Genomic DNA, 23925 nt, shown 5'->3' on the forward strand with positions numbered 1-23925 from the left:
AAAAGGGATGACATCTGAAATTCAACCATTTGGCAAGCACTTACTGAGTTCTAATGAGCACCAGCATACAATGAGCAAGAGGCAGTCCCTCGAGGGGTGCACAGGCTGCTGGGGGGGACCTGGTCAGGTGGCATTGCGCATGAGAGGCGCCCCAGCCACAGAGCTGGGAGCCGACACACAGCAAAGGGGGCCACTATTCCTGGGGGGGGCTCCTGTGGATTCTTCTCATTTATGCAGCAGGAAGAAGCAGGCAGGAAAACCATTCCAGGAGGGGTCTCCAGGCCTGCAGGAGGACAGCAGAGATTACTGCTGATTCCAGAAGGTTCTTCCTGCTGGAAGATGCCGAGACCACCTGACGCAACTCTGCATTTCACACATGGGAAAGCTGTGTCTGCAAAGTGACTTGCCCCAGATGCAGAGGGAGTGGGTGGCAGAGCCAGGATGCCTTCCATTGCTGATGAGAAAGAGGCCACCGGCTGAGCTGGAGAGGGTTTCACTAGCATATCTTCCCCGTGGTGTCCATGGTGCTTTCCCATGCAGCACTCAGGCCAGCCCACAAAGCCTGGGGGATGGTGCCGCTGCTGCACTACTGCACAACCAGGTCTCCACTCCTGCAGCCGGGACGGATACTCTTCAGAGTGCGGCTGCAGGGGAGGAACCCAAAGACCTGAAACAATGGAACACTGGGCCCCCGGGAGGCCAGCCCGAGCCACAGCCCCTGCACAGCTGTGTGACAGGCATGCTCACCCCGGCATCAATGGAACACTGGGCCCCTGGGAGGCCAGCCCAAGCCACAGCCCCTGCACAGCTGTGGTGACAGGCATGCTCACCCCGGCATCTCTCCTGTGCCCCCTGGGTGAATGTGGGATCCACGAGGTACACAGAAGGCCTGCGAGGCAAGGCTGGTCCTCGCATGGAGGCTGGAGAGGGCTTCCTGGAAGTGGCTAAACATCTGCAGAAATGATCTAGGGATGCGGATCCTCAGAGAAGCAGTGAGAAGGCGTCCCTGAATGAGCGAGCCCCACCTCTCTGCAGACCTGGTTCTGGGAAGAGGGAGATGCCAGGCTAGTGCCTGGTGGGAAGGCCAAGGGGACACCTGCTGTGGGCAGCCAGCTGGGAGTGAGGCTGGGGTTCCCTGGAGAGGGCCAAGGACTGAAGAAGAGGAAGTGGCGCTTCACGCTCGTGTGACCACGGTCTGTGTTCCTCCCAGATGTTTCCTCTTGGCATTGACCTCCCCCCTTGCTATCCTGGCCTGGCCCTCCCCAGAGGAGCATGTGAGGTTATGCCCACCCAAGGGCAGGGTGGCCGAGCATAGCACCACTGTCTCATGCAGCTCCTAGCACTGGGGCCACCAGGCAGCCCCCAGAAGAGGGATCTGCACAGCCAACATTCAGGGCTGATCCCCACGGTCGTCCCCCAGACAAGCTCTCCCTGAAGATGGGGTGCTGTTCACAAATGGGGAGGCTCTTATACCATGGGAAGAAGCTCTGTCTCGGCAAGGCCAGCCCAGCAAAGCAGTGCCCACCACCACAACGCCCGGGATGGCACTGCTGCCTCCCTCTCCCCACCCAGCACACGGGAGGAGTGGAATGAAGACCTCCACTTCCTTTCTCCAACACTCCTGGACCAGGCTCACCAGACGCAGCTCAAACAGCAATGCGACGGCCCCGGGGGGAGCCTACCTCAGGCGTGGTGGACACTGACCCTGCAGGCTCCACTCCCAGCCGGCCATGTGACTGATGCCTCCCCGCCCACATGGTGAAGACCCCCACTACCCCCACCACCCTCCAGGCTTCAGGATCTCCATCCTGTTTCTCTAATCCACCCTCCTTCCACCGCCCGGAGAATCCACGCCCCAGTGTAATCACCCTCACACGTCCCTGAGCCCTGCCTGTCTCTCCCTTCCCTGTACACACTTAGCTCAAAGACAAGCCTGCCCTGCACGTGTACCTGTGCAAAAAACATGGCTGGAGAAAGACACGCAGCACGCTGACTGGTCCCTGATCGCCTGGCAGGGCCCTTGCTGCCCCCAAGCAACGCTTCCTTCCCTCTCTATCCATTGTCCCACACGCCTTGATGGCTTTCATACAGCTTCCAACCCAGCACACCATCCCCACTGCTGTAGCCCCAAGGTTTGTGCCCCCACCCAATTCACATGTTGAAATCCTAACCCTCAGGGTGACAGTATTAGGAAGTGAAGCCTTTGGGAGGTGACTAGGTCATGAGGGTGGAGCCCTCCCCAGTGGGATTAGTGCCCTTATAAAAAACATGTTCAATAGCTCACCAGACACTGAACCTGCTAGCACCTTGATCTTACGCCTCCCAGCCTCCAGAACTGTGGGAAACAAATTTCTGTTGTTTATAAGCCACCTCGTCTACAATATTATGTTTAAAAATTTTAAAAAGGCCCAGCATGGTGGCTTATGCCTGTAATCCCAACACTTTGGGAAGTTGTGGCAGGCAGATCACCTGAGGTCGGGAGTTCCAGACCAGCCTGACCAATACAGAGAAATCCTGTCTCTACTAAAAATATAAAATTAGCCAGGCACGGTGGCGCATGCCTGTAATCCCAGCTACTAGGGAGGCTGAGGCAGGAGAATCGCTTGAACCCGGAAGGCGGAGGTTGCAGTGAGCCGAGATCGCGCCATTGCACTCTTGCCTGGGAAACAAGTGCGAAACTCTGTCTCAAAAAATAAATAAGTAAGTAAAAAAAAGCTCAAACGGACTAAGACATCCATCCTCGGGACCCTGCTTCCTACTTCACCAAAAACAAAACGAAACAAAAACCCAGAGCAATCAAACAAGAAATTCCACTGACAACAGCAAACGCTGGGGAGGATGGGGAACAACAGAAACTCTCATTCATTGCTAGGGGGAGTCAAATGGTACCGCCCCTTTGGAAGACAGTTTGCTGGTTTCTTACAAAACTAAACATACTTTACCGTATAATCTAGCCACTGCACGTCTTGGTATTTACCCAAAGAAGCTGAAAACTTATGTCCACACAAAAATCTTCACACAGATGATTATGGCAGTTTCATTCATAATTGCCAACACTTGGAAGCAACTAAGATGTCCTTCAGCAGTGAACGGATAAACTACGGTACATACATACAGTGAAATATCATTGAGTGCTAAAAAGAAATGAGCTATCAAGACATGAAAAGACATGAAGAGACTCGGATTTACATTACTAAGTAAAAGAAGCCAATCTGAAAATGATTTCCACCTGTATGGCAAAACTATGGAGACAGTAAAAAGATCAGTAGTTTCCAGGGGTTAGGAGAAAAAGAGAGCTGGATAGGTAGATCACAGAGGATTTGGGGGCAGTGAAACTCCTCAGTGTGAAAGGGCCACAGCAGATACATGTTATTATACACCTGTCCAAACCCACAGAGTGCACAGCACCCAGGGTGGCCCCTGATGTAGACTCTGGACTTCTGGTGATAATGATGTGTCAGGGTGGGCTCATCGATGGTAACAAATGGACTCCTCCAGTGTGGGCTGTTGATGAGAGGGGAGGCTGTGCACATGAAGGTAAAAAGGAGATACATGGAATTCTATCCTCTCTGCTTAATTTTGCTGTAAACCTACAACTGCTCTAAAAAATAAAGTGTATTTTTTAAAAAGTAAATATGTTGAAATTAAAAATCTACATTCAGACCGGGCACGGTGGCTCATGCCTGTAATCCCAGCACTTTGGGAGGCCAAGGTAGGCGAATCACTTGAGGTCAGGAATTCAAGACCAGCCTGGCCAACACAGTGAAACTCCATCACTACTAAAAATACAAAAATTAGCTGGGTGTGGTGGCACGTGCCTGTGATCCCAGCTACTCAGAGGGCTGAGGCAGAATTGCTCGAACCTAGGAGGCAGAGATTGCAGTGAGCCGAGATCACACCACTGCACTCCAGCCTGGGCAATACAGTGAGACTCCGTCTCAAAAAAAAAAAAAAAAAAAGTACATTCACACACAAACAATGAAGCAACACTACAAGCAATAGACTACAAGCATGGAAGGGGGAGAGAGGGAGAGGGAAAGGGAGAGGAGGGAGAGGAAAAGGGAGAGAGAGAGGGAAGGAGAGAGAAGGAAGGAGAGGGAGACAGCACGCGCGAGAGAGCGCCTGCGAGAGCAAGCACCCTCCCCCAGACCCCTCCTCCCCATCTACCTGTGCCCCATCCTCTCCCAGGCGCCTGCTACGCTGGACTCTCTCCAGCTGAAGCCACTTCTCTGTTGAACTCTAGATCCCGCTCTTTCAGATGCAACTCAAGGACAAAGCTCCAGTGATTCTCTTTTCTCCCGGATATGTTCACCTCCTATTCTTTTACTAGGTTGTTTTCAAATTAAAAAAACAAACAAACAAACAAACAAAACCCTGTATTTCTCCAATCTTAAAAAAGGAAAAAAAAAAAAAATCACACCACTTCTGCCTCCAGCTATCACCCCATTCTCCGCTCTACTCTGTAGCAAACCCACCAAAAGAATCATCTGCTCACTGCTTCCAACTTCTCTTCTCCCAGTCTCTTTGGGTCTCACTCTGTCACCCAGGCTGGAATGCAGTGGTGCGATCACTGCAGTGGGCCAATGCAGCAGAAGCCTGGTGATGATGTGCAGCTCACTGCAGCCTCGACCTCCTGGGTCAAGTGATCCTCCCACCTCAGCCTCCCAAGTAGCTGGGATTATAGATGCACACCACCACACCCAGATCATTTTTTCTATTTTTTGTAGAGATGGGGTCTCACTATTTTGCCCAGGCCAATCTCAAACTCCCAGTTTAAAGTGATCCACACCCCCGGCCTCCCAAAGTGCTGGAATTACAGGTGTGAGGCCACCATGCCGGCCCCATTCTCTCTTAAACATTTACTCCAGTTTCGCTTTTGCCTGCACCATTTCACTAAAACAGCTCTGGTCAAAGGTCACTGATGGCCTCCTCATTGCTAAACAGTCAATTCTTTTCATTCTTCCTTTTTTTTTTTTTTTTTTTTTTTTGAGACAGTCTCTCACTCTGTCGCCCACACTGGAGTATAGTGGCGCAATCTCAGCTCACTGCAACCTCCACCTCCCAGGTTCAAGCGATTCTCACGCCTAAGCCTCCCAAGAAGCTGGTATTTCAGGCACTCACCACCACACCAGATAATTTTTGTATTTTTAGTAGAGACGGGGTTTCGCCATGTTGGCCAAGCTGGTCTCGAACTCCTGACTTGCCTCGGCCTCCCAAAGTGCTTAAACAGTCAATTCTGAGTCCTCATCTGCCCTGCCCTCTCAGCAACCTCTGCCCAGTTGGCCCTCCCCTCGTTGACACCCATGTTCACCGGGCCGGCACCCAGCTTCCAGACCCCACACTCGTGCCCTCCCAGCTCACCAGCCCTGCCTTCTCGCTCTTGCTGCTTCCTCCTCTCCTCCCAGATCTCGTGGTGCCGGCAGGCCTCAGGCTCACTCCTTGGTCCTCTTCTCTGTCTGCCTGTTTCCAAGGAGACCTCACCTGGTTTCAAACCACCTCCAATGCCAACAAGTCAATGTATACCTCCCATCCAGCCCTACTCCTGCCAGGATCCTCTCTAGTCACCCACTCCACCTCCTTCCTGTAAATGTCTAAGATGCCAACTCCACCCCTCATCTTCTCTCCAACTTGGCAACTCTATTTTCCACTGGCTGAGGCCAAAAGTTTTAGAGTCATCTTTAACTCCTTTCTTTTCTCCACACCCACATCCATTCTTCAAATCGCACCCTCCCCACAGCTGCCACCCAGGCGAATCCACCATCACTTTTTGTCTGGACTCCTGCAACAGCCTTCTTGGACTCCCTGCTCTGCCCTTCCCCTGCCTGGAAGCCTCCTCTCAGTACAGCACCTCAGGGCATTCTGTTTAGGACTCAATGAAATCGCTACTCCTATGGCAGGCAGACTTCTGAGATTCCCTTTCCCTGATGTTCATACCCTGTAAAATCCCTCCCTTTGAACATGGGCATAAATTATGAATATGATGGGACGGTCACTCTGTGATCAGGTTACATCACATGGCACAGATGACTTTAAGAAAGAGAGGTAGGCCATGCACAGTGGGTCATGGTGACTCAATCCCAACACTTGAGGAAGCCAAGGCAGAAGGATCACTTGAGGCTAGGAGTTTGAGACCAGCCTGGGCAACAAAGTGAGACTATGTCTCTACAAAAAAATTTAAAAATTAGCTGTGTGCGATGGCACATGTCTGTGATCCTAGTTGTTCTGGAGGCTGAGGAGCAAGGATGGCTTGAGCCTGAGAGTTCAAGGCTGCAGTGAGCTATGATGGCACCAGTGAAATCCAGCCTGGGCGACAAAGCGAGACTCTGTCTCCAAAGGGAAGGGGAAGGGGAAAGGGAAAGGGAAGGGGAAGGGGAAGGAAAGGGGAAGGGAAGGGGAAAGGGGAAGGGGAAGGGAAGGGGAAGGGAGGGGAGGGGAGGGGAGGTAATTCTCAACGAGCCTTATACAATTTCAGTGAGCCCTTAAAAGCAATCAGTGTTCTCTCTGGGAAGAGATTTGGAGTGCGAGACAGACTCGACACAAAAGAGCAACCTTGTTGCTGGTTTTCAATATGGAGGGGCCACACGGCAAGGAATTTGGGTGACTTCTAGGAGCTGCAAGTGACCCTCAGCTGACAGCAATCAGGGAAATGAGGAGCTCAGTTTATAGCCACAACGAGCTCTGCCAACAGCCTGAGTGAGCTTGGAAGCAGACAATTCCTTAGACAAGCCTCGGATGGGGACACAGCCGCCAACATGCTGTTTCATCCTGATAAGTGTCTGAGGGGAACCCAGCCACACCATGATGGACAGCCATGTTGTTTCAAGCCACCAAATGTGTGGTTATTTGTTATGCAGCAGCAAAACACCAGGGCAACTCCTCTGCTCAAAATTCTGCAGTAGAGCCAGGCACAGTGGCGTGGTAAGCCCAGCTATTCTGAGGCTGAGGCAGGATGACCTTTTGAGCCCAGGAGTTCAAGGCCACACTGCACTATGGCTGCACCTGTGAACGGTCACTGCACTCCTGGCTGGCCAATGCAGCAAGACCCCATCTCGAAAAGACAAAAATTCTGCAGTGGCTCCCCAGTGACTCTAAGTCAAAGCCAACATCACACAATGGCCCATATGCCCATACAGAATATGGTCCCACTGACCCTATCCCTTCCTTCTGTCAGTCCATCCCCAGGGCCTCTGTGCTCAAATGCATCAGGCCTGCCTGCGTCCTTCTCCCTTGCTGGATCACTCTCCCTCCAAGTACCTGCTTGGTTAACTTTGTGACTGACATCTTCGAGTCTTTTCTTTTTTTTTTTTTTTTTTTTTTTAATTTCCAGACAGAGTCTTGCTCTGTCGCCCAAGATCGTGCAGTGGTGCAATCCTGGCTTGCTGCAACCTCCGCCATGGTTCAAGCCCGAATGGTTCAAGCGATTCTCCTGCCTCAGCCTCCCGAGTAGCTGGGATTACAGGTGCACGCCACCACACCCCGCCAATTTTTGTATTTTTAGTAGAGACAGGGTTTCACCATGTTGGCCAGGCTGGTCTTGAACTCCCAACCTCAGGTGATCTTCCCACCGTGGTCTCCCAAAGTGCTAGGATTACAGGCATGAGTCGCCCGCCTGGCCACCTTCAAGTCTTTGTTTCAATCTCTTCTTCTCCTTCAGGCCTATCCTGACCAGCCTATTCATTGTGTAACTTGCCTTCTCCGGTCCTCCCAGGACCTCGTACCACCTCTGCTTGCTGGCTTTCTCCGTAGCTCTTACGTCTGCCAGCACATACCCTCCATCTACTCACTGTGTTTACCATCAGCGCCCTCTGCTAGAACTTAAGCTCTGCGAGGACAGGGGCTTTGTTTTGTTCACAAATGAATCCCAAGCACCTAGAACAGTGCCTTGGCATATGGCAGGTGCTCAATTTTTTTTTTAAAGAATGTATGATGAGAAACATATTTAAGAACCTAGCACAGTGCTTGGTACACAGCAGCCACTCAAAAAATGGATCGTTATGGTTGTGATTTGCTGCCAAGAGAAAACAAAGCCCAGGAAAGCACAGGGAAGCGGCACACCCTTACAAGCACAGCTGTTCTTTCTGAACGTGGCTGGACCACTGGCAGGTCTGCAAACAGGATCTGCAGCAGTAACCAGACAACCTCCTGTGTGTCCAGCACACACACAGCTGGCGTCCTATGGCTCCTTTCAACCTTGTGTGCAGTGACACCATCAGCTGCATGTTTCCAGACATGAACCACAACCTCAAATTGAAGCTCACCCAGATTTAAAGAAACGTCTCGGGTCAAGGTTACCAGTGACCTCCCAGGTGCTGAATCAATGCTTGGTAAGAACCCAGCTGTGTAAACCAGTGGCTGGAAAAGAAGTGCAGACATTCTGCAATCGAGAGGTAATCAAGCTGCTGAAAATCCACCTGGTACAAAAACACACAACCAGGGAACTTAAACCCTTGGGACGGGGGAATCGAAACAGTGTCAGAAGACCCAGAGTGAGGCCAGGCACGGTGGCTCACCCCTGTAATCCCAGCACTTTGGGAGGCTGAGGCGGGCAGATCACGAGGTCAAGACCAGCCTGGCTAACATACAGAAACCCTGACTCTACTCAAAATACAAAACTTAGCTTGGTGTGGTAGTGTGCGCCTGTAATCCCAGCTACTCAGGAGGCTGAGGCAGGAGAATCGTTTGAACCCAGGAGGCAGAGGTCGCAGTGAGCCGAGATGACACCACTGCACTCCAGCCTAGGCAACACAGCAAGATTCCATCTCAAAAACATTTTAAAAATAAATAAAAAAGGAGACCCAGACTAAGTGTGTGCCTGTGCAAACACTAAAACAAAGGCCAGTTTCCAAAATCACTGAGACCCCTCATAGGTTGTTTTTTTGTTTTGTTTTTGTTTTTTTTTTTTTTTGAGATGGAGTCTCACTCTGTTGCCCAGCCTGGAGTGCAATGGCAGTATCTCAGCTCACTGCAACCTCTACCTCTCAGATTCAAGCCATTCTCCTGCGTCAGCCTCCCAAGTAGCTAGGATTACAGGCACCCACCACCAAGCCCAGCTAATTTTTGTATTTTAAGTAAACATAGAGTTTCACCATGTTAGCCAGGCTAGTCTCCAACTCCCGACCTCAAGTGATCTGCCCGCCTCAGCCTCCCAAAGTGCTGGGATTACAGGCGTGAGCCACTGCGCCTGGCCCCCTCACAGACTTTTAGTGAGGAATAATGGGAACCATCCTACGAGTTCCTTGCTTGCTAAAGTCCTTTCCGCTTCTCTCTGGCTCAAGGCCTCCAGGAGGCACCTGCAGTGATTCTGCTGTATCTCCCTCCCCTGTCGATGGCCAGCCCACAAAGGCCACCAACCCAGCAGCAGGCCTCGTGACAAACAGCTGACTCCAGCCTCACTCCCACACTTTCAAATGCCTGGAGTAACTGGAGGAGGAAAAGGCATTCTCATCCTGCTGGCCCACGATGGCTCAAGAAGCAATTCTCCAACCATCTTCCCACCGAGGAGCTTCAGTGCCCTGAAGCTCCCCAGCTAGACCCTGACCCTGCTTAGAGCTCTGCTCACTTCCTCCCTTTTGCAGAGCATCACAGTTCCAACACTGCCCTGAAAAATCGCCATTGCACCTCTGATTTCTCATTCATCTCCTTTTGCTCTCCCAGCCCCGCACTTCCCCCTTTCTGATCATGTTACACATGTTACAAGAGACAGGGTGGTGTCTTTTGTATAAACAGCATGGACTTTGGAGTTAACAAGTGAATGTTCAAATCGCAGCTCTGCAGTCTGTGCAGTTAGCCTTCCTGAGTCTGTCTCCAGTGAGCTGTGAAATGCTTTAGAAAGCGACCGAAGTGCCTGGCCCAGAAGCTGAGCTCAGAACAGGGCATTCTCCAAAGGGAGCTGCTCATCTCGACTCTATCAAGCTAACAGTTTAACTCATTCTCATCAAGGCAGCCCATCCGCTCCTGTGCGGACTTTCATCTTACCCTGCCTGGCTGTGACAGGCTTTGAGCCTTGAGACTAAATGTTGTCCTCAAAGTCCTGCCCCATCTGGGCATCTACCATCTCTCCGGTCTCCCCTCCCACCCCTGCCCCTCCTGAGCACCTCATGCTACGGCACCTTCCCAGAAAGGCTGGGCTCTCTCCCGCTCCCATGACTTTGCACAAGCTGATCCCTGACCATCTCCACCCTCATGCGGGTGGACAGCACTTTCGAAGGCCAGCTGGCATCTCAGCCCTGTTACTTCTTTCTGAGCTGTCAACGGGCTTTGCTGCTTTGTTCACATCTCTCTCCAGATCCTCACCACACAGTAGAGGGACTGACCCAGTGGCCTCCAGCACTAGTCTGCCCATCTTCGAATCTTCTTGCTTCCCTATTGCCTGGCACTTGCAGCCCAACACCTTGATTAGAATGGTCCTTTCATCGTCGCAACTCTAATGTAAAGTACGTACCCCTCAGCTCATTTTGCAAACAAGGACACTAAGCCCCAAAGAGCACCTGCCTTACCCAAGACCACACACCAGCAAACAGTGACATCAAGAGGCCACCACCCAGCACTCCCTCTCAGGATCACAGCAACACACAAGCTCATACACACCAGCAGCAACGCAGGTCCATAGCAGGTGCCATCTGTATATCCATAATGCCAGGGCAAAGTCACCAGCAATATTAACAAACTGTTTGCACAGAAAAGGCATAGTTACAATGTTCCATCTCAGTTCACTAGAGCTAATTCTAAGATGGCCAAAGCAGGAGTAAATTACAGTCAGGCAACATAAAAACATAGACTAGACATTAATGTGCTGCGATATGCCCAGTGTGTCACATCTATGTACACTCCCTCCGCATTTAATCCCAACAACTCCTAGAAGCATGAACTTGTTCCTATTTCCCTGTATCCTTGGACAAACCACTTAACCAACCCTTGCCTCAGTTTCCTCACATGTAAATGAAAACTCACGGTACTTACTTGAATTAGTCAGCTTTCAGTGCAGGATACAGAAACCCAGCTGATTTTTGTATTTTTAGTAGAAATGAGGTTTCACCATGTTGGCCAGGTTGGTCTCAAACTCCTGACTTCAGGTGATCTGCCCACCTCAGCCTCCCAAAGTGCTGGGATTACAGGCATGACCCACCGCACCCGGCCCCCTCACATTAACTGTTTACAAGAGGTGCCATTACCCCATGTCACTCAAGTACACACTGGCGATCGCAGGGGCTAAGTGACTTTCTCAAGATCACACAGTACAAAAATGGCAGAGCTGAGGTTCAAACTTGGGTCAGAGCAGCCCCCACTCTCAACCACCAATATTCTCCTCTGCCTGTGAATTACACTTGGTGCCAGGGTGAACCAGACACAGGCTCTGCCCCCAAGGAGCTCCCAGCCAGGTCGGGAAGTGGTCCGGAAAAATGCATCATTCCAGTTCTTTAAACACAGCCAGGTGCCCCCACCTCCCAGCCTGCCACAAGCTGTTCCATCTGCCCCGCACCTTCACTGGGCAAGCTCCTGATCCTTCAATGCAGTTCAAACACTTCTCCTCAGCAAACGGCACTCAGATCATCTGAGAGCTCCATAAAGGGGCTACACAAGAGACGATGTACTTGGTCAAAGCTAATTCTCAACTTCCAGACCAATGGGGATTAGGTGATTAAACCCCTGGCTTCACACAGCCCAACCCTATCTCCCATGGAAAATAAACCCACCACAAGCATGTTACTGACTTTCTCTTAGACTTGCTGTCCAGGTTTCTAGATAAATACTGTTAATCTACACTGGGCTCATATGATCCCTTAACACGGTCCCACTCTTCTATACAAGTGAAAATCGTCCTCAAATTACATTAGTAAATTTCCTTCAAAGAAGCAAACTCCAACACTTATTCTCAAAGGCTGGGTGATTCTGCCAGCCCCTCCCTGGGGTATCTGGCAATGTCTGGAGACATTTTTGGCTGTCACAACTGGGGGAGTGCTGCTGGCATCCCGTGGGTCGGAGCCAGGGAACTGTAAGGCATCCCCCAATGCACAGGACGGCCGCCCACAACAAAGACGCATCTACCCCAAAACATCGGCCAGTGGGAGAGACCCTGCTCTGACTTCTTCAGCAACAGGTTGACTGAAGCAAGCACAATACGGGAGTGAGAACTAGAGAAAGCTTTAGAAAATATATTTTTTCGAAATGATAATATTTCTGTTAGAACCACAGAAAGCTACTACTTCCGGAGTGCCACGAAGTTAAATGCCCTATTTGATCTCTAACCTTATACAGTAGTTTTATCCCCTACTTAAGGCTCAGAGAGGTAACTTGCCCAAGGCCCACAGTGATTAACTAGGACTCACGATAAACCCAGCCAGCATGAAACTCCTGAACCAGCACTCTCAGCTGCGGTGCCACCCCCTCCCCGCCCACAGTAACAGCACTCGTGCCCACCCCCATAGCCCGTGAAATGCCTTATCTGTCTACCCCATCAGACTGTGAGCTCCATAAGGGCAGGGACATTCTCTAAAGCTCAGGCTGGAGTCTGGGACAGAAGTGCTCATTAGTGTGGGTAAAGGACAAACGCAAGCCGAGCCTGTGCTTCTGGGAGGCTGTGATCAGGCCTGGCCAGCCCTGCTGTCACTCCCCTGCTCCCACCTCATCAAGCAGCCAAGGTCATCCCTGCCCGTCTCCACCCTTCCCTCCGACCATGTTCTCCTAGACTACACTGTCCACACGTCCTTCCATAACCCAGAGACTGATTCACTGAGGACAAGGAAACCAGAAGGCAAGAGAGTGAGGGGACAAAGTGGGGAAACAGGATGGCTCAGAAGCCAGGGCTGGGAACCCCAGAGGACCAGCTCTAGCCCCAGCCCTGCCCTCAGCAAAGACTCACGATGCCCACAGTCCTCTGGGTACCTGCTGTGGGCCAGGCCCTGCGCTGAATTGATGAACATTCGCTGTAACTCCATGTACTCACCTGTAAAATGTTTAGTGAGCTCTAAAGATTCTGGCACAGAAACCCTTTCCCCTCAAAGGAACTCTACATGGAAACTCTTCTCTAACATTTTTAAGACTCTAGGACAAAAGAACCCTAGACTCTGCCCATGTCATCACTTGTTTCAAGTCATTTTTCATTATATTCCATTATCTTCCCAAAGGTAGTTCAGAGAGGCTCACAATAACAATGTCACAGCCGCCACAACGAGGATAAGGAACCAAGGAATAAAGAAGAGCCCCTTGTTTCCTGCAGCACAAAGCTGAGTATGACTTTCAAGAAACAGTAGCTTTAGAAATGATCTAGAAATTGCATAACCAATGATGCTTCCTTTCAAAGGGGAAGAGGATCCAATACACACAGCTCAGTCAGCTGAATCACAACGGCGGCAGACAGAGCAACGTGGCCATGATCACCACAAGCAACTGATACTTAAAAGTTTACTACGTGTCTGGATCTGCATTAAATTTCTCACATGCTAACCCACTTAATCTCCACTGCCACGGAAGGAAGGGCTCATTATCCCCACTTCTCAGGTGAGGCAGCAGAGACAGAACACGTGAGGACAAAGGTGAGCGTGTGGCGTTCATCAACAGCATAATGGGCACACGGGCCACGCTCCTCCACGCACGGTTCTAGGGGTGAGAAAACTGACTGGGAGGTGAAGGAACTTGCTCAAGGCCACAGAGCTGGACATGGCACAGGTCAGTTGAATTCCAAAGCCACATCCCGTCCACCATGCTGTTTCCCGGCCAACCCCATTTCGAGCAAGGTTTCCCAAATTTGCCGAGAAGCCCAGGCGATTCTGAAAACCCATCCTCAGGCCCTTCTCGCTGAGCTTCTGATTCTGTATGTCTAGATGCATCCTGAGGACCGCATGGAACGGGTAGCAGGTGTTTTTCATAAGCAGGGACAGTTAAACACACTTGTCTGAGCACAGGGAAGTTCCGCCACACAAATCTAACCACAGCAACACCGCAATACGGCTACAGCCTCAGAAGGGATAGTGACAAGATCTCCCCCAAAGTTCCCGGGTTCCTCCCACTGAGGGCAATCGCTGAGTTACTGTGTTCTGAGACCAGGAACTGTGCTCATGGTACCAAGATACGTATCTGTCAGCACATTCGAGAAGAAAGTTTCCCGACAAAACCACGGGCCACACCACAGATCATCTCACTCACGACTGGCCTTAGGCTCGTCTGAGATGATCCCCTTTAGTTGATGAACCAACTAAGGCAGTGGTAATGTGTTGGCCACAGTCAGAGTCTCCAGCTGACTCCAGCTGGCACACCATACCATCTCAAAGGGACACCCAGTACTGCAATGTCTGACGTGGGTTCTGCTAGAGACACACACACGGGGCAGCCAGCATCAACTGCAGAAATGTTCCTATCTGTCAAGCCCTGACCCCAGAGGCCTCCGAAGAGCAGCTATGGAGTAGATCACAATTCTTTTTTTGTTTGTTTGTTTTTTTGAGATGGAGTCTCATTCTGTTGCCCAGGCTGGAGTGCGGTGGCGGGATCTCGGCTCACTGCAACCTCTGCCTCCACCTCCCGAGTAGCTGGGATTACAGGCGTGCACCATCATGCCTGGCTAATTTTTGTATTTTTAGTAGAGACGGGGTTTTGCCATGTTGGCCAGACTGGTCTTGAACTCTGGACCTCAGGTGCTCCACCCACCTCAGCCTCCCAAAGTGCTGAGATTACAGGAGTGACCCACTGCACCCAGCCACAGATCTCAATTCTACACATACTCTCCACAGCCCCTGTGCCCTTCCTCCCAGCATGCCACTGTTTAGGAGTTCGCATTTGCTTGTGTGACGAAGGTGTCCACTCCCACCACCCCCAGGCCACAAGCCCACCCTAAGTCATTACCCAACATCATTTCTCTCACCATATTACCCCACATGACCAGCCTAGAACAGGGCCTAGGAAATAGGCGCTTGTTGAACAAAAGCATGAGACCACAAACGAGAGGCAGAGGCTGAAGGCGTGGCCCCCACAGGGCTTCAGGGAGAAACAGGAACTCCAGCACCCAGGTGACAAGGCCCCATGGGGACGGGGTGCATGGCCGGGCCCAGCACGCTGGGAATGCATGGGGCTGCAGTGCATCGGAGCACACAGCTCCACAGCAGAGGCAGGGCCAGGGCAGGCACACAAGAGCACAGCCATCCAGGAGCACGGGGACACGGCTGGGACACCCAGCATGCCAGCACTGCACTACGCCAGCGGGGGCTGGCACTAGAAATGGGAGTTACTCACTGGCGTCACCCTCACCAGTGCCCTCTGCTTGGCCCGAGAAACGTTAAGTTATGAGTGCACAGGGCCCCGCAGAGGCTCAGGCTGCTGATTTGGTAACACTGGCCACATGTGGGACAGCCACAGCAGGTCAGAGGCAGAGAAGTGACAACAGACTGCAAATGAGCCAGGGACACCAAAGAACAGAATCCCCAACAGACCAGTTCTCACAATCCCACAGGATTCCGGGCTTCCGGGAAAAGGCCCAATTATCTGTGTGAGACAGTGCCTGCCTAACACCACAGAGAACACACAACACACTTGAGACAGGAACAAGGAGACGGGTCTGGACTCAACCACCACGCTCTTCTAGAGGGCAAAGATGGCATTACCTTGCGAAGAAGTTACTAAACGGCCCCAATATTTTCAATTTACTCCCCTCCTCAGCTTCATGAATACAGTCCTGCTGGTGTAAGCCACTGGTTTCTTTGATAGAGCTCAATGTGACGTTGGTAAACTGTGGGTCATCGTCATTCTCCAGGGTCACAATGGCACTGGAGCTGCTCGTGACCACAAGGTCCAAGATGTCCTCATTGCTGACGGACAGTGTGGTGGACAGCTCTGTCCCAAGACTGGACACGCTGCAGATGGAGACATCATCGCTGCGGGTCAGGGCTTTGGAGGTCGGGCTGTAGAGCTTTACCGAGTCATAGCCTGTCCTGGGAAACGTGGAGGATTTGCGCACGCTCTGTTCCCGCTCGGCGCTGCTGGGAGCTGGTGGCGCACAGGATGGCAATGCGCAGGCGCTCTGGAAGGCCCGCTCGGGGATGAGGTCTGAGTCGGACTGCTTCCTCCTCACGTGGACCGCGCTGCAGGGCACAGGCTCCGGGTTCCCGATCTCCAGGGTAGGAATCCCCGAGTCCACGGACTGGAGGCTGTGCCGGTCTTCTAAAGCCCTGAGTTTCAGCTTGGGCCCGTACTCAGGCGCAGAGAGGAGTCGGGGCGCCTTGAGATTGACGTGTTGCAGGTTCTGAAGGGGGTTTCCTGGTCGACCATCCAGAATACCCATCAAGGCTACGCCATTTGTAGAGGTGGAGAGTTTTCCATCAGTCATCTTGGTCCAAGGAGAAACTAGAAAAACACAAACATGGAAATTAAAGTGGATATAAAATTCAAAGATGCCACACCTCTGACACACAGCTGAAATGGTCTGATCTCACTTAAGGGAGAAAGCCTTGAAAAGGTTCCACATACCCAAGTTTTGATTCAAGTCCAGAAGCTACAGGTGGTTTTCGTTTTTTGACACAGACTCTCGCTCTGTCGCCCAGGCTGGAGTGCAGTGGCGCCACCTGGGCTTACTGCAAACCTCTACCTCCGGGGTTCAAGCGATTCTTGTGCCTCAGCCTCCCAAGTAGCTGGGATTACAGGCGTGCGCTTCCACGCCCAGCTAATTTTTGTACTTTTAGTAGAGACAGGGTTTCCCTATGTTGGCCAGGCTGGTCTCAAACTCCTGAGCTCCAGCAATCCGCCCACCTCGGCCTCCCAAAGTGCTGGCATTATGGGCATGAGCCACCACACCTGGCCCAGAAGCTAGAGTTTTAACATACACTGTCATGATATAACATAGCAGGAAGATAACCCAAACAAAGGATGCACCCAAAGTAAAAATAATCATCACCGCTCCCTACCAGTCACATTTCCATCCCCAGGACAGGACGAGGAGCGTGAGGACTGGACTTGGGGGGCGGTGGTTGGGTTTTTTCTTTTGGGGGAGTGGTTAAATGATAAAGAGGGTATCTCTGTCAAAAGTATGTGAATCCATAACCCATACATAAGTCAAGGATCTACTTGTTCTGAGACAGCATTAAAATCCTAAGATACCTTCATTAAGATGGAAAACAACAACAAAATAAATTATGTATGCCATCTGCAGCAGCCAGGCCTCTCCACAAATGTTTCGGTTACGCTTACTCACATCTACGAGGCTGGGCGTAGTATCCCCTTTACCACGGAAGAAACCGAGGCTTGGCAAGACTAAGAAACTGGTCTAAGATCACACTGCTGTTTAACAGCAGAGCTGGGATCTACGGGACCCCAAAGGAGACCACACGTAGGTTAGAAAGGCTTGGTTTAGGACTACACAAACCCAGGTCAGAAGGCCAGCTAAGTGAAGATAAACAATCAATAAAGGAAGAGTAAAGACCACAACCTCCAAGGTTTGAGTCAGTAGAGTCAAAACCGTCAGTGCGGCGTGGGCAACATAACAAGACCCTGTCTATACAAAAAAAATCAGCTGGGGGTGGTGGCACATGCCTGCAGTCCCAGCTACTCTGAAGACTGAGGTGGGAGGATCACTTGAGCCTGGGAGGTTTTAGGCTGTGGTGAGCCATGATTACACTACCGCACTCTGGCCTGGGTAACAGAGAAAGACACTATCTTTAAAAAAAAAAAAAAAAAAAAAAAAATCCATTAATCACACGCACACATCTAAGGCCATGTCTAAAGTTCTCTGGCATGGCCGGGCGCAGTGGCTCACACCTGTAATCCCAACATTTTGAGAGGCTGGCGGGCAGATAGAGAGGTCGGGAGTTCGAGAGCAGCCTGGCCAACATGGTGAAACCCCATCTCTACTAAAAATACAAAAATTAGCTGGGCGTGGTGGCGTGCGCCTGTAATCTCAGCTACTAGGGAGGCTGAGGCAGGAGAATTGCTTGAACCCAGGAGGCGGAGGTTGCAGTGAGCCGAGATCATGCCACTGCACTCCAGCCTGGGCAACAAAGCAAGACTGTCTCAAAAAAAAAAAAAAAATTAGCCAGGTGTGGTGGTGCATGCCTATAATCCCAGCTACTCATGGAGGCTGAGGCAGGAAAATCACTTGAACCCAGGAGGTGGAGGTTGCAGTGGGCCAAGATCATGCCACTGCACTCCAGCCTGGGCGACAGGGCGAGCTCCATTTCAAAAAATAAAAAAAAAAAAAATAAAGTTCTCTGGCCTAACCAGGCACAGTGGCTCATGTCTGTGATCCCAGCATTTGGGGAGGTAGAGGCAGGAGGATCACTTGGGCCTAGGAATTCAAAAGTAAGCCTCGGCAACAATGGGAGACCCTGTCTTTAAAAAAAATTTTTAATTAGCTGGGTGTGGTGGCACATGTCTGTGGTCCTAGCTACTTGAAAGGCTGAGGTGGGAGGATCACTTGAGCCCGCCCAGGAGGTCAAGACTGCAGTGAACCCTGATAACACCACTGCACTCCAGCCTGAACGACAGAATGAGACCCTGTCTCAAAAATAAATAAATTAAAAATAAAGTTCTCTGGCCTAAGACAAATGAGGAAGGGAGGATATGCAGCACACCAGCCTGGAGAGCACAGCCCCAGCACACTGAGAACACTGGCATCAACTGCTATCTTTTATTTTTCTTTAAAATGGCCGGGTGCAGTGGCTCACACCTGTAATCCCAGCACGCTGGGAGGCCGAGGCAGGTGGCTCACCTGAGGTCAAGAGTTCCAGACCAGCCTGGCCAACATGGTGAAACCTCATCTCTACTAAAAATACAAAAAATTAGCTGCATGTGGTGGCAGATGCCTGTAACCCCAGCTACTCAGGAGGCTAAGGAAGGAGAATTGCTTGAACTCGGGAGGTGGAGGTTGCAGTGAGCAGAGATTGCGCCGCTGCACTCCAGCCTGGGCAACAGGGCACAATCCTGTCTCCAGAAAAACAAAGGAGAGAAAGGGAGGGGAGTAATCTCCCTCCTTCCCAGAGATTGAAGGAGCCAGTAAGAGTGCAGCGCTGAGTCAAAAATAGAAATGTGAAGGAATTAAATGAAATGCAGAATTCAGAAATAGACTCAACTATATATAAATACTTGATTCAGCCTGGGCAACACAGTGAGACCCCCATCTCTACCAAAAGTAAAAATTAGCCAGGCATGGTAGTGCACACCTGTAGTCCCAGCTACTGAGAAGAGGCTGAGGCAGGAGGACCTCTTCAGCCCAGGAGTTCAAGACAGTAATAAGCTATGACAGCGCCACGGCACTCCAGCCTCGGCAACACAGCGAGACGCTGTTTCAAAATAAATAGGCCGGGTGCAGTGGCTCATGCCTGTAATCCCAGTACTTTGGGAGGCCAAGGGAGGCAGATCACGAGGTCAGGAGTTCGAGACCAGCCTGACCAACAGGATGAAACCCCCCCTCTCTACTAAAAATACAAAAATTAGCTGGGCGTGGTGGCGTGCACCTGTAATCCTAGCTACTCAGGAGGCTGAGGCAGGAGAATCGCTTGAACCCAGGAGGCAGAGGTTGCAGTGAGCCGAGATAGCACCACTGCACTCCAGCCTGGGTGACAGAGCGAGACTCCATCTCAAAATAAAGAAAGAAAGAAAGAAATATAAAAAAACTTGAAATACGACCTAGTGAGTAAGGGATATGTTACATTAACTGATAATCAATTTTTCTTAGAAAGTAGAACCACACTGTACTACACTAAGGCAAAAATACAGACAAAAGCAGAATTTAATACAAAAGTGAAATTATAGGCCAGCACGGTGGCTCACGCCAGTAATCCCAGCACTTTGGGAGGCCGAGGCGGGTGCATCACCTGAGGTCAGGAGTTCAAGACCAGCCTGACCAACATGGTGAAACCCCATCTCTACTAAAAATACAAAATTAGCCGGGCATGGCGGTGCATGCCTGTAATCCCAGCTACTTGGGAAGCTGAGGCAGGCGAATAGCTTGAACCCGGGAGGTGGAGGTTGCAGTGAGCTGAAATCATGCCACTGCACTCCAGCCTGCGCAACAAGAGCAAAACTCCGTCTAAAAAAAAAAAAAAAGGTGTAATTATCCAGGTGCTGCAAAAAATAAAATGTTTCTCCAACCTATAGAGCAAAAACTCAGGTCAAGATCTGAAAGAATCCAGACATCGCCTCCCCACGTGTCAACACGTTTCCAGTGTTTCACAGCCCTCGCTGCTCTTCCCCAGAGCCATGAGCCCTCCAAGGCAGGGCTACTGCAGACCCTCTGTGTGTCCCCTGCTTGGGAAGAATCCAAGTTTCTAACAGAATTCTAAGAGAATTCACAAAAGTAAGATACAATCCAGGTTGATTCAAATATATACAAATTTGGAAGTTCTACATACACTTTAATTAAAAGGAAAATAGAGTAAGAAACATTTTTAGCACACAGTTAAGAGCTAATCTTTGACAATGTCAAGGTCATTAGAATTATCAAAACATCATCAGCACTCTAACAGATCAAACTAGCAAAAAGCCACACATGTAAGAGGAAATCCTCATGCTAAACAGAGCTGAGGGTCTCTCGCAGGCCCAGCTGAAATTCTGGCTCTGCCACTTGCCAGGTAAGGTGACCTCAAATGAGGTGCTTAACCCTTCTGAGCCTCAACTTCCGTCTTCCTCGGCAGTAAGATGGGACAATACCCTATAGCTCACAGGCTGGTCTGAGGACAAAAGAAATGAGAAGGTCTGCTGAAGGCACCGGCAAACCCAGCCCCTGACTGACACACAGCAGATGCCCAGTGAATGTGTGCTTCCCTTTACTTCCTAGTACAGCAAAACACGAATGTAAGCCACAAAAGAGATGCGGGTTAGAATGCAAATGCTGATGACAGAGTAAACAGGAACACAAAAAAGTCTATCCTTCCTAGGAAAATCAGTGCCTGGGCAAACAGAAGGCATCACTCACGCCTAGAATTGGAAACCATTTTGGTGAAACTATAGGATTTCATTCATGGCAATCCAAGGACCCTTCCCTGAATTGCCGCCAAGAAGAAAGCACAGGAAGAAGGAAGTGAGGTCTGGCAGAGCCCAAAGCCATCTGGCTTTAAGTAGAGAAAGAAAACCTTTCTCTACTCCTCTCCTCTGCCGTGGGGAGCCAGGGACAGCAGCCCAGGGGCCTCTCCTATGGAGAAGTTGAGTGACCTTTGAGGTCTTTGTTGGTCCCAAGTCCAGTTAAGTTCCTTAAACCTCAGAACAGGACGTCAGCTTTCAGGGAAATAAACCTAAAAGGGAAAAAGTCCTTCCGCTTGCAACATACTCTAAAACCAAACTCTGCAGGGGCCAAGGCCACCTGTCCTCAAGCACTTCCGCCTCGTGCCACTAGGGCAGAAGCCGCACTCCAGGCCACCTACTGCGTGATAATACCCTTTATAGGGGAAGTTGTACAAACAAGGTGTGTGCTTCTGAGACAAGGTTAATGGGTGGACTCTGGATGCCAGCCAGGAGACCAACTGCAGATGGCCTGCCTCCAAGTCCACGTTTATAAAAGACAAACTAAGCCTGAATTCCCCAAGCCGACACACAGGGCCCTCCTGATCCGTCTCTGCCTGCCTCTCCAGCCTTGTGCAGTCGCCCCCAGCCACTACCCGCCCCCACCACCAGCCCACTCAGCCCTACTGCACCACCACCTGAGGTGCTCTCCCAGGTAGGCCATCGGGGCCTCAGAGTCCCAATGGGGTGTGGCACAAGGAGACACTCAATTGGTGCTTTCAAAGGCCACCTCCTCTGAAAAGCCTTCCCTGCCTCTCCCAGAAAGCTGCCAGGCCTCCTTCCTCCTGGGCTCCTTTTGGCTACACCCCACCTGAAACAGCTATTTTACAACTCTTCTCCTGTCTCTCTCCCCACTGGATTGTATGCTTCAGGCAGACACAGCTCTAATCATTTCTGGGAACTATTCTCTGGTTAAACGCCTGGCATGGATTAAGGTTTCAAAAATCTACTTGCTGAATTAATTACTACTAACAACTGAGTTCGTAAGTGGGCAGGTTTCAGGGACAGTCCCATCCAAGAAACATCTGCTGAGAGCTGGATTATGTTCCAAGAACTCAGTGAGAGCTGGAGGTAAGTCTACGAGGAAGAAATCCCCTACCATCAAGTTCCCGGAGAGTGCACACCAGCAGCTGAGCAGTGACCAGCCTACACACTGGTTAGGGGCTAGACCAGATGGTGAGGAATGCTGTCAACACATGATGGTCAGGAAAGTGAAAATTCCTCCCTTGACAGGTGTTTTCCAAAGTCCCAATCACTAACATCCTAGTGACAGCATCTCCCTGCAGCAGTGACCACTGCAATACATATCCGTAGGTGCCCATGGCACAGGAGGAATGGCCCCAGCACCTGCCCCAGCACCCTGCCATGGAAGGCACTAAACACAAGTCAAATGGTGATGAGTCATCACTTTCCGGCCAAGAGAAAGACAAGATGTGAAGTATGGATAAGAGGAAGACTGTTTCCATTCCATGCAACAAGTCTATCTGAATTGTATTTACTTGTCACAAGACTCAGTTCTGCAGGAAGCAAAGAGGACAGCTGCCCCCGAGGGATTCAATCAACTGTCACGCCACCAGAGGCACAATCCTCACTTCAATACAAGTCAGAAAGCGAAGGGTGGCTCTGCTAGTGACTGCGTGGGGCTTTGGAAAACAATTCCATCTAGAAGCAACTGCTTGATTTTCTCCTCCTTAAAAAGCAGTGGGAACTGTCTTAACCAAAGTCTTCATACATAAAAGAAACTGTTTACAAGGCCAAACCAAGTGATCTAGGTGTGTTCCCCCAGGGGAAAAAATCACTTGGTGGCTTCAGGGAGAAGTCATGCTGCTGTCTGTGTACATATCCACCGGCAACCTCTTCCCGGGGCTGGAGCACGAAGCCCTCCCTGTCCTGGCTCCTCTCTGGGCGCTCCACAGGACAGCTGCCTCTTCAAACCCCAATGGCAAGGGGGCACAACTGCCCTATCTGATCCTCAAAGGGTGGTGCGCTCACCTTCACTGCCAAGCCTGCCATCAACCCAGCTCTGGCCACTGACTTCCAGATTCCTTTCTTTTTTTTTCCTGAGATGGAGCTTTGCTCTTGTTGCCCAGGCTGGAGTGCAGTGGCACAATCTCGGCTCACTGCAACCTCTGCCTCCCAGGTTCCAGCAATTCTCCTGCCTTAGCTTCCTGAGTAGCTGGGATTACAGGCACCCGCCACCACATCTGGCTAATTTTTTGCAATTTTTTTTTTTTTTTTAGTAGAGATGGGGTTTCACCATGTTGGCCAGACTGATTTTGAACCCCTGACCTCAGGTGATCTGTCCAGCTCGGCCTCCCAAAGTGCTGGGACTACAGGCGTGAGCCACCATGCCAGGCCTGGGTTCTTATCCTTAAGAGTCAGGCCCACACAGCTCATTCCTACTCCACAATGGCCTGAGGGTATACGGGTCCCAGAGCCAACATTTCCAGAGGGCAGACCAGCCTGCAGCACTTAACAGCACCACCAGAGCAGCACCACAGAACGGCAATTTAATGAGTACCAGGTACCATCCTGAACTCTAAATACACCATTCTGTTTCACAGCCCCTCAGCAGCCCTGTGAGCCAGGTAGTATGCCCATTACCCAGAGGAGGAAACCGAGGCATGCGGCTTGCCCAAGGTCTCCATTGTGGCGGAGTTGGGCTTGAACTCAAGTCTGTGACTCCAAGGCCCCTCAGTAAGCTTTGCTGCTCACAAAGGCCTGTCACAGACATAAGCACCTCTGCTCACCTCACCCTGTAAATAGCACGCTGAGTTCTACCGTTTCCAGATGGGAATAACAAAACTGGGCTGAGCAGGTGCAGTGACCCCCCACCCTGGTCGCAGGGGGTTGACCTGAGGCATCTGTCCCCAGCACCCACAGCATTCTCCGCAAGGTCTCTCAGGGTCCCCCATGTTTCCTGGTGAGGATTCTGGGGAGACTAAGAGCCTC

At 50.9% G+C, this 23925-nt stretch overlaps 1 protein-coding gene across 3 annotated transcripts in view; it reads right to left on the reverse strand.

The window, feature by feature from the left end:
* Window positions 1–23925, reverse strand: part of TBC1D14 (TBC1 domain family member 14) — a 120113-nt gene that overhangs the window by 90400 nt on the left and 5788 nt on the right. For all 3 annotated transcript variants that reach the window (XM_054484049.2, XM_054484050.2, XM_063663498.1), the window contains exon 2: window positions 15591–16329. In XM_054484049.2, the coding sequence (XP_054340024.1) occupies window positions 15591–16312 (722 nt within the window). In that variant the 5' untranslated portion in view covers window positions 16313–16329. The remainder of the gene's footprint in view (window positions 1–15590; window positions 16330–23925) is intronic.

The sequence above is a fragment of the Pongo pygmaeus genome, chromosome 3 (genome assembly GCF_028885625.2).
Source record: "Pongo pygmaeus isolate AG05252 chromosome 3, NHGRI_mPonPyg2-v2.0_pri, whole genome shotgun sequence".
NCBI lineage: Eukaryota > Metazoa > Chordata > Mammalia > Primates > Hominidae > Pongo > Pongo pygmaeus.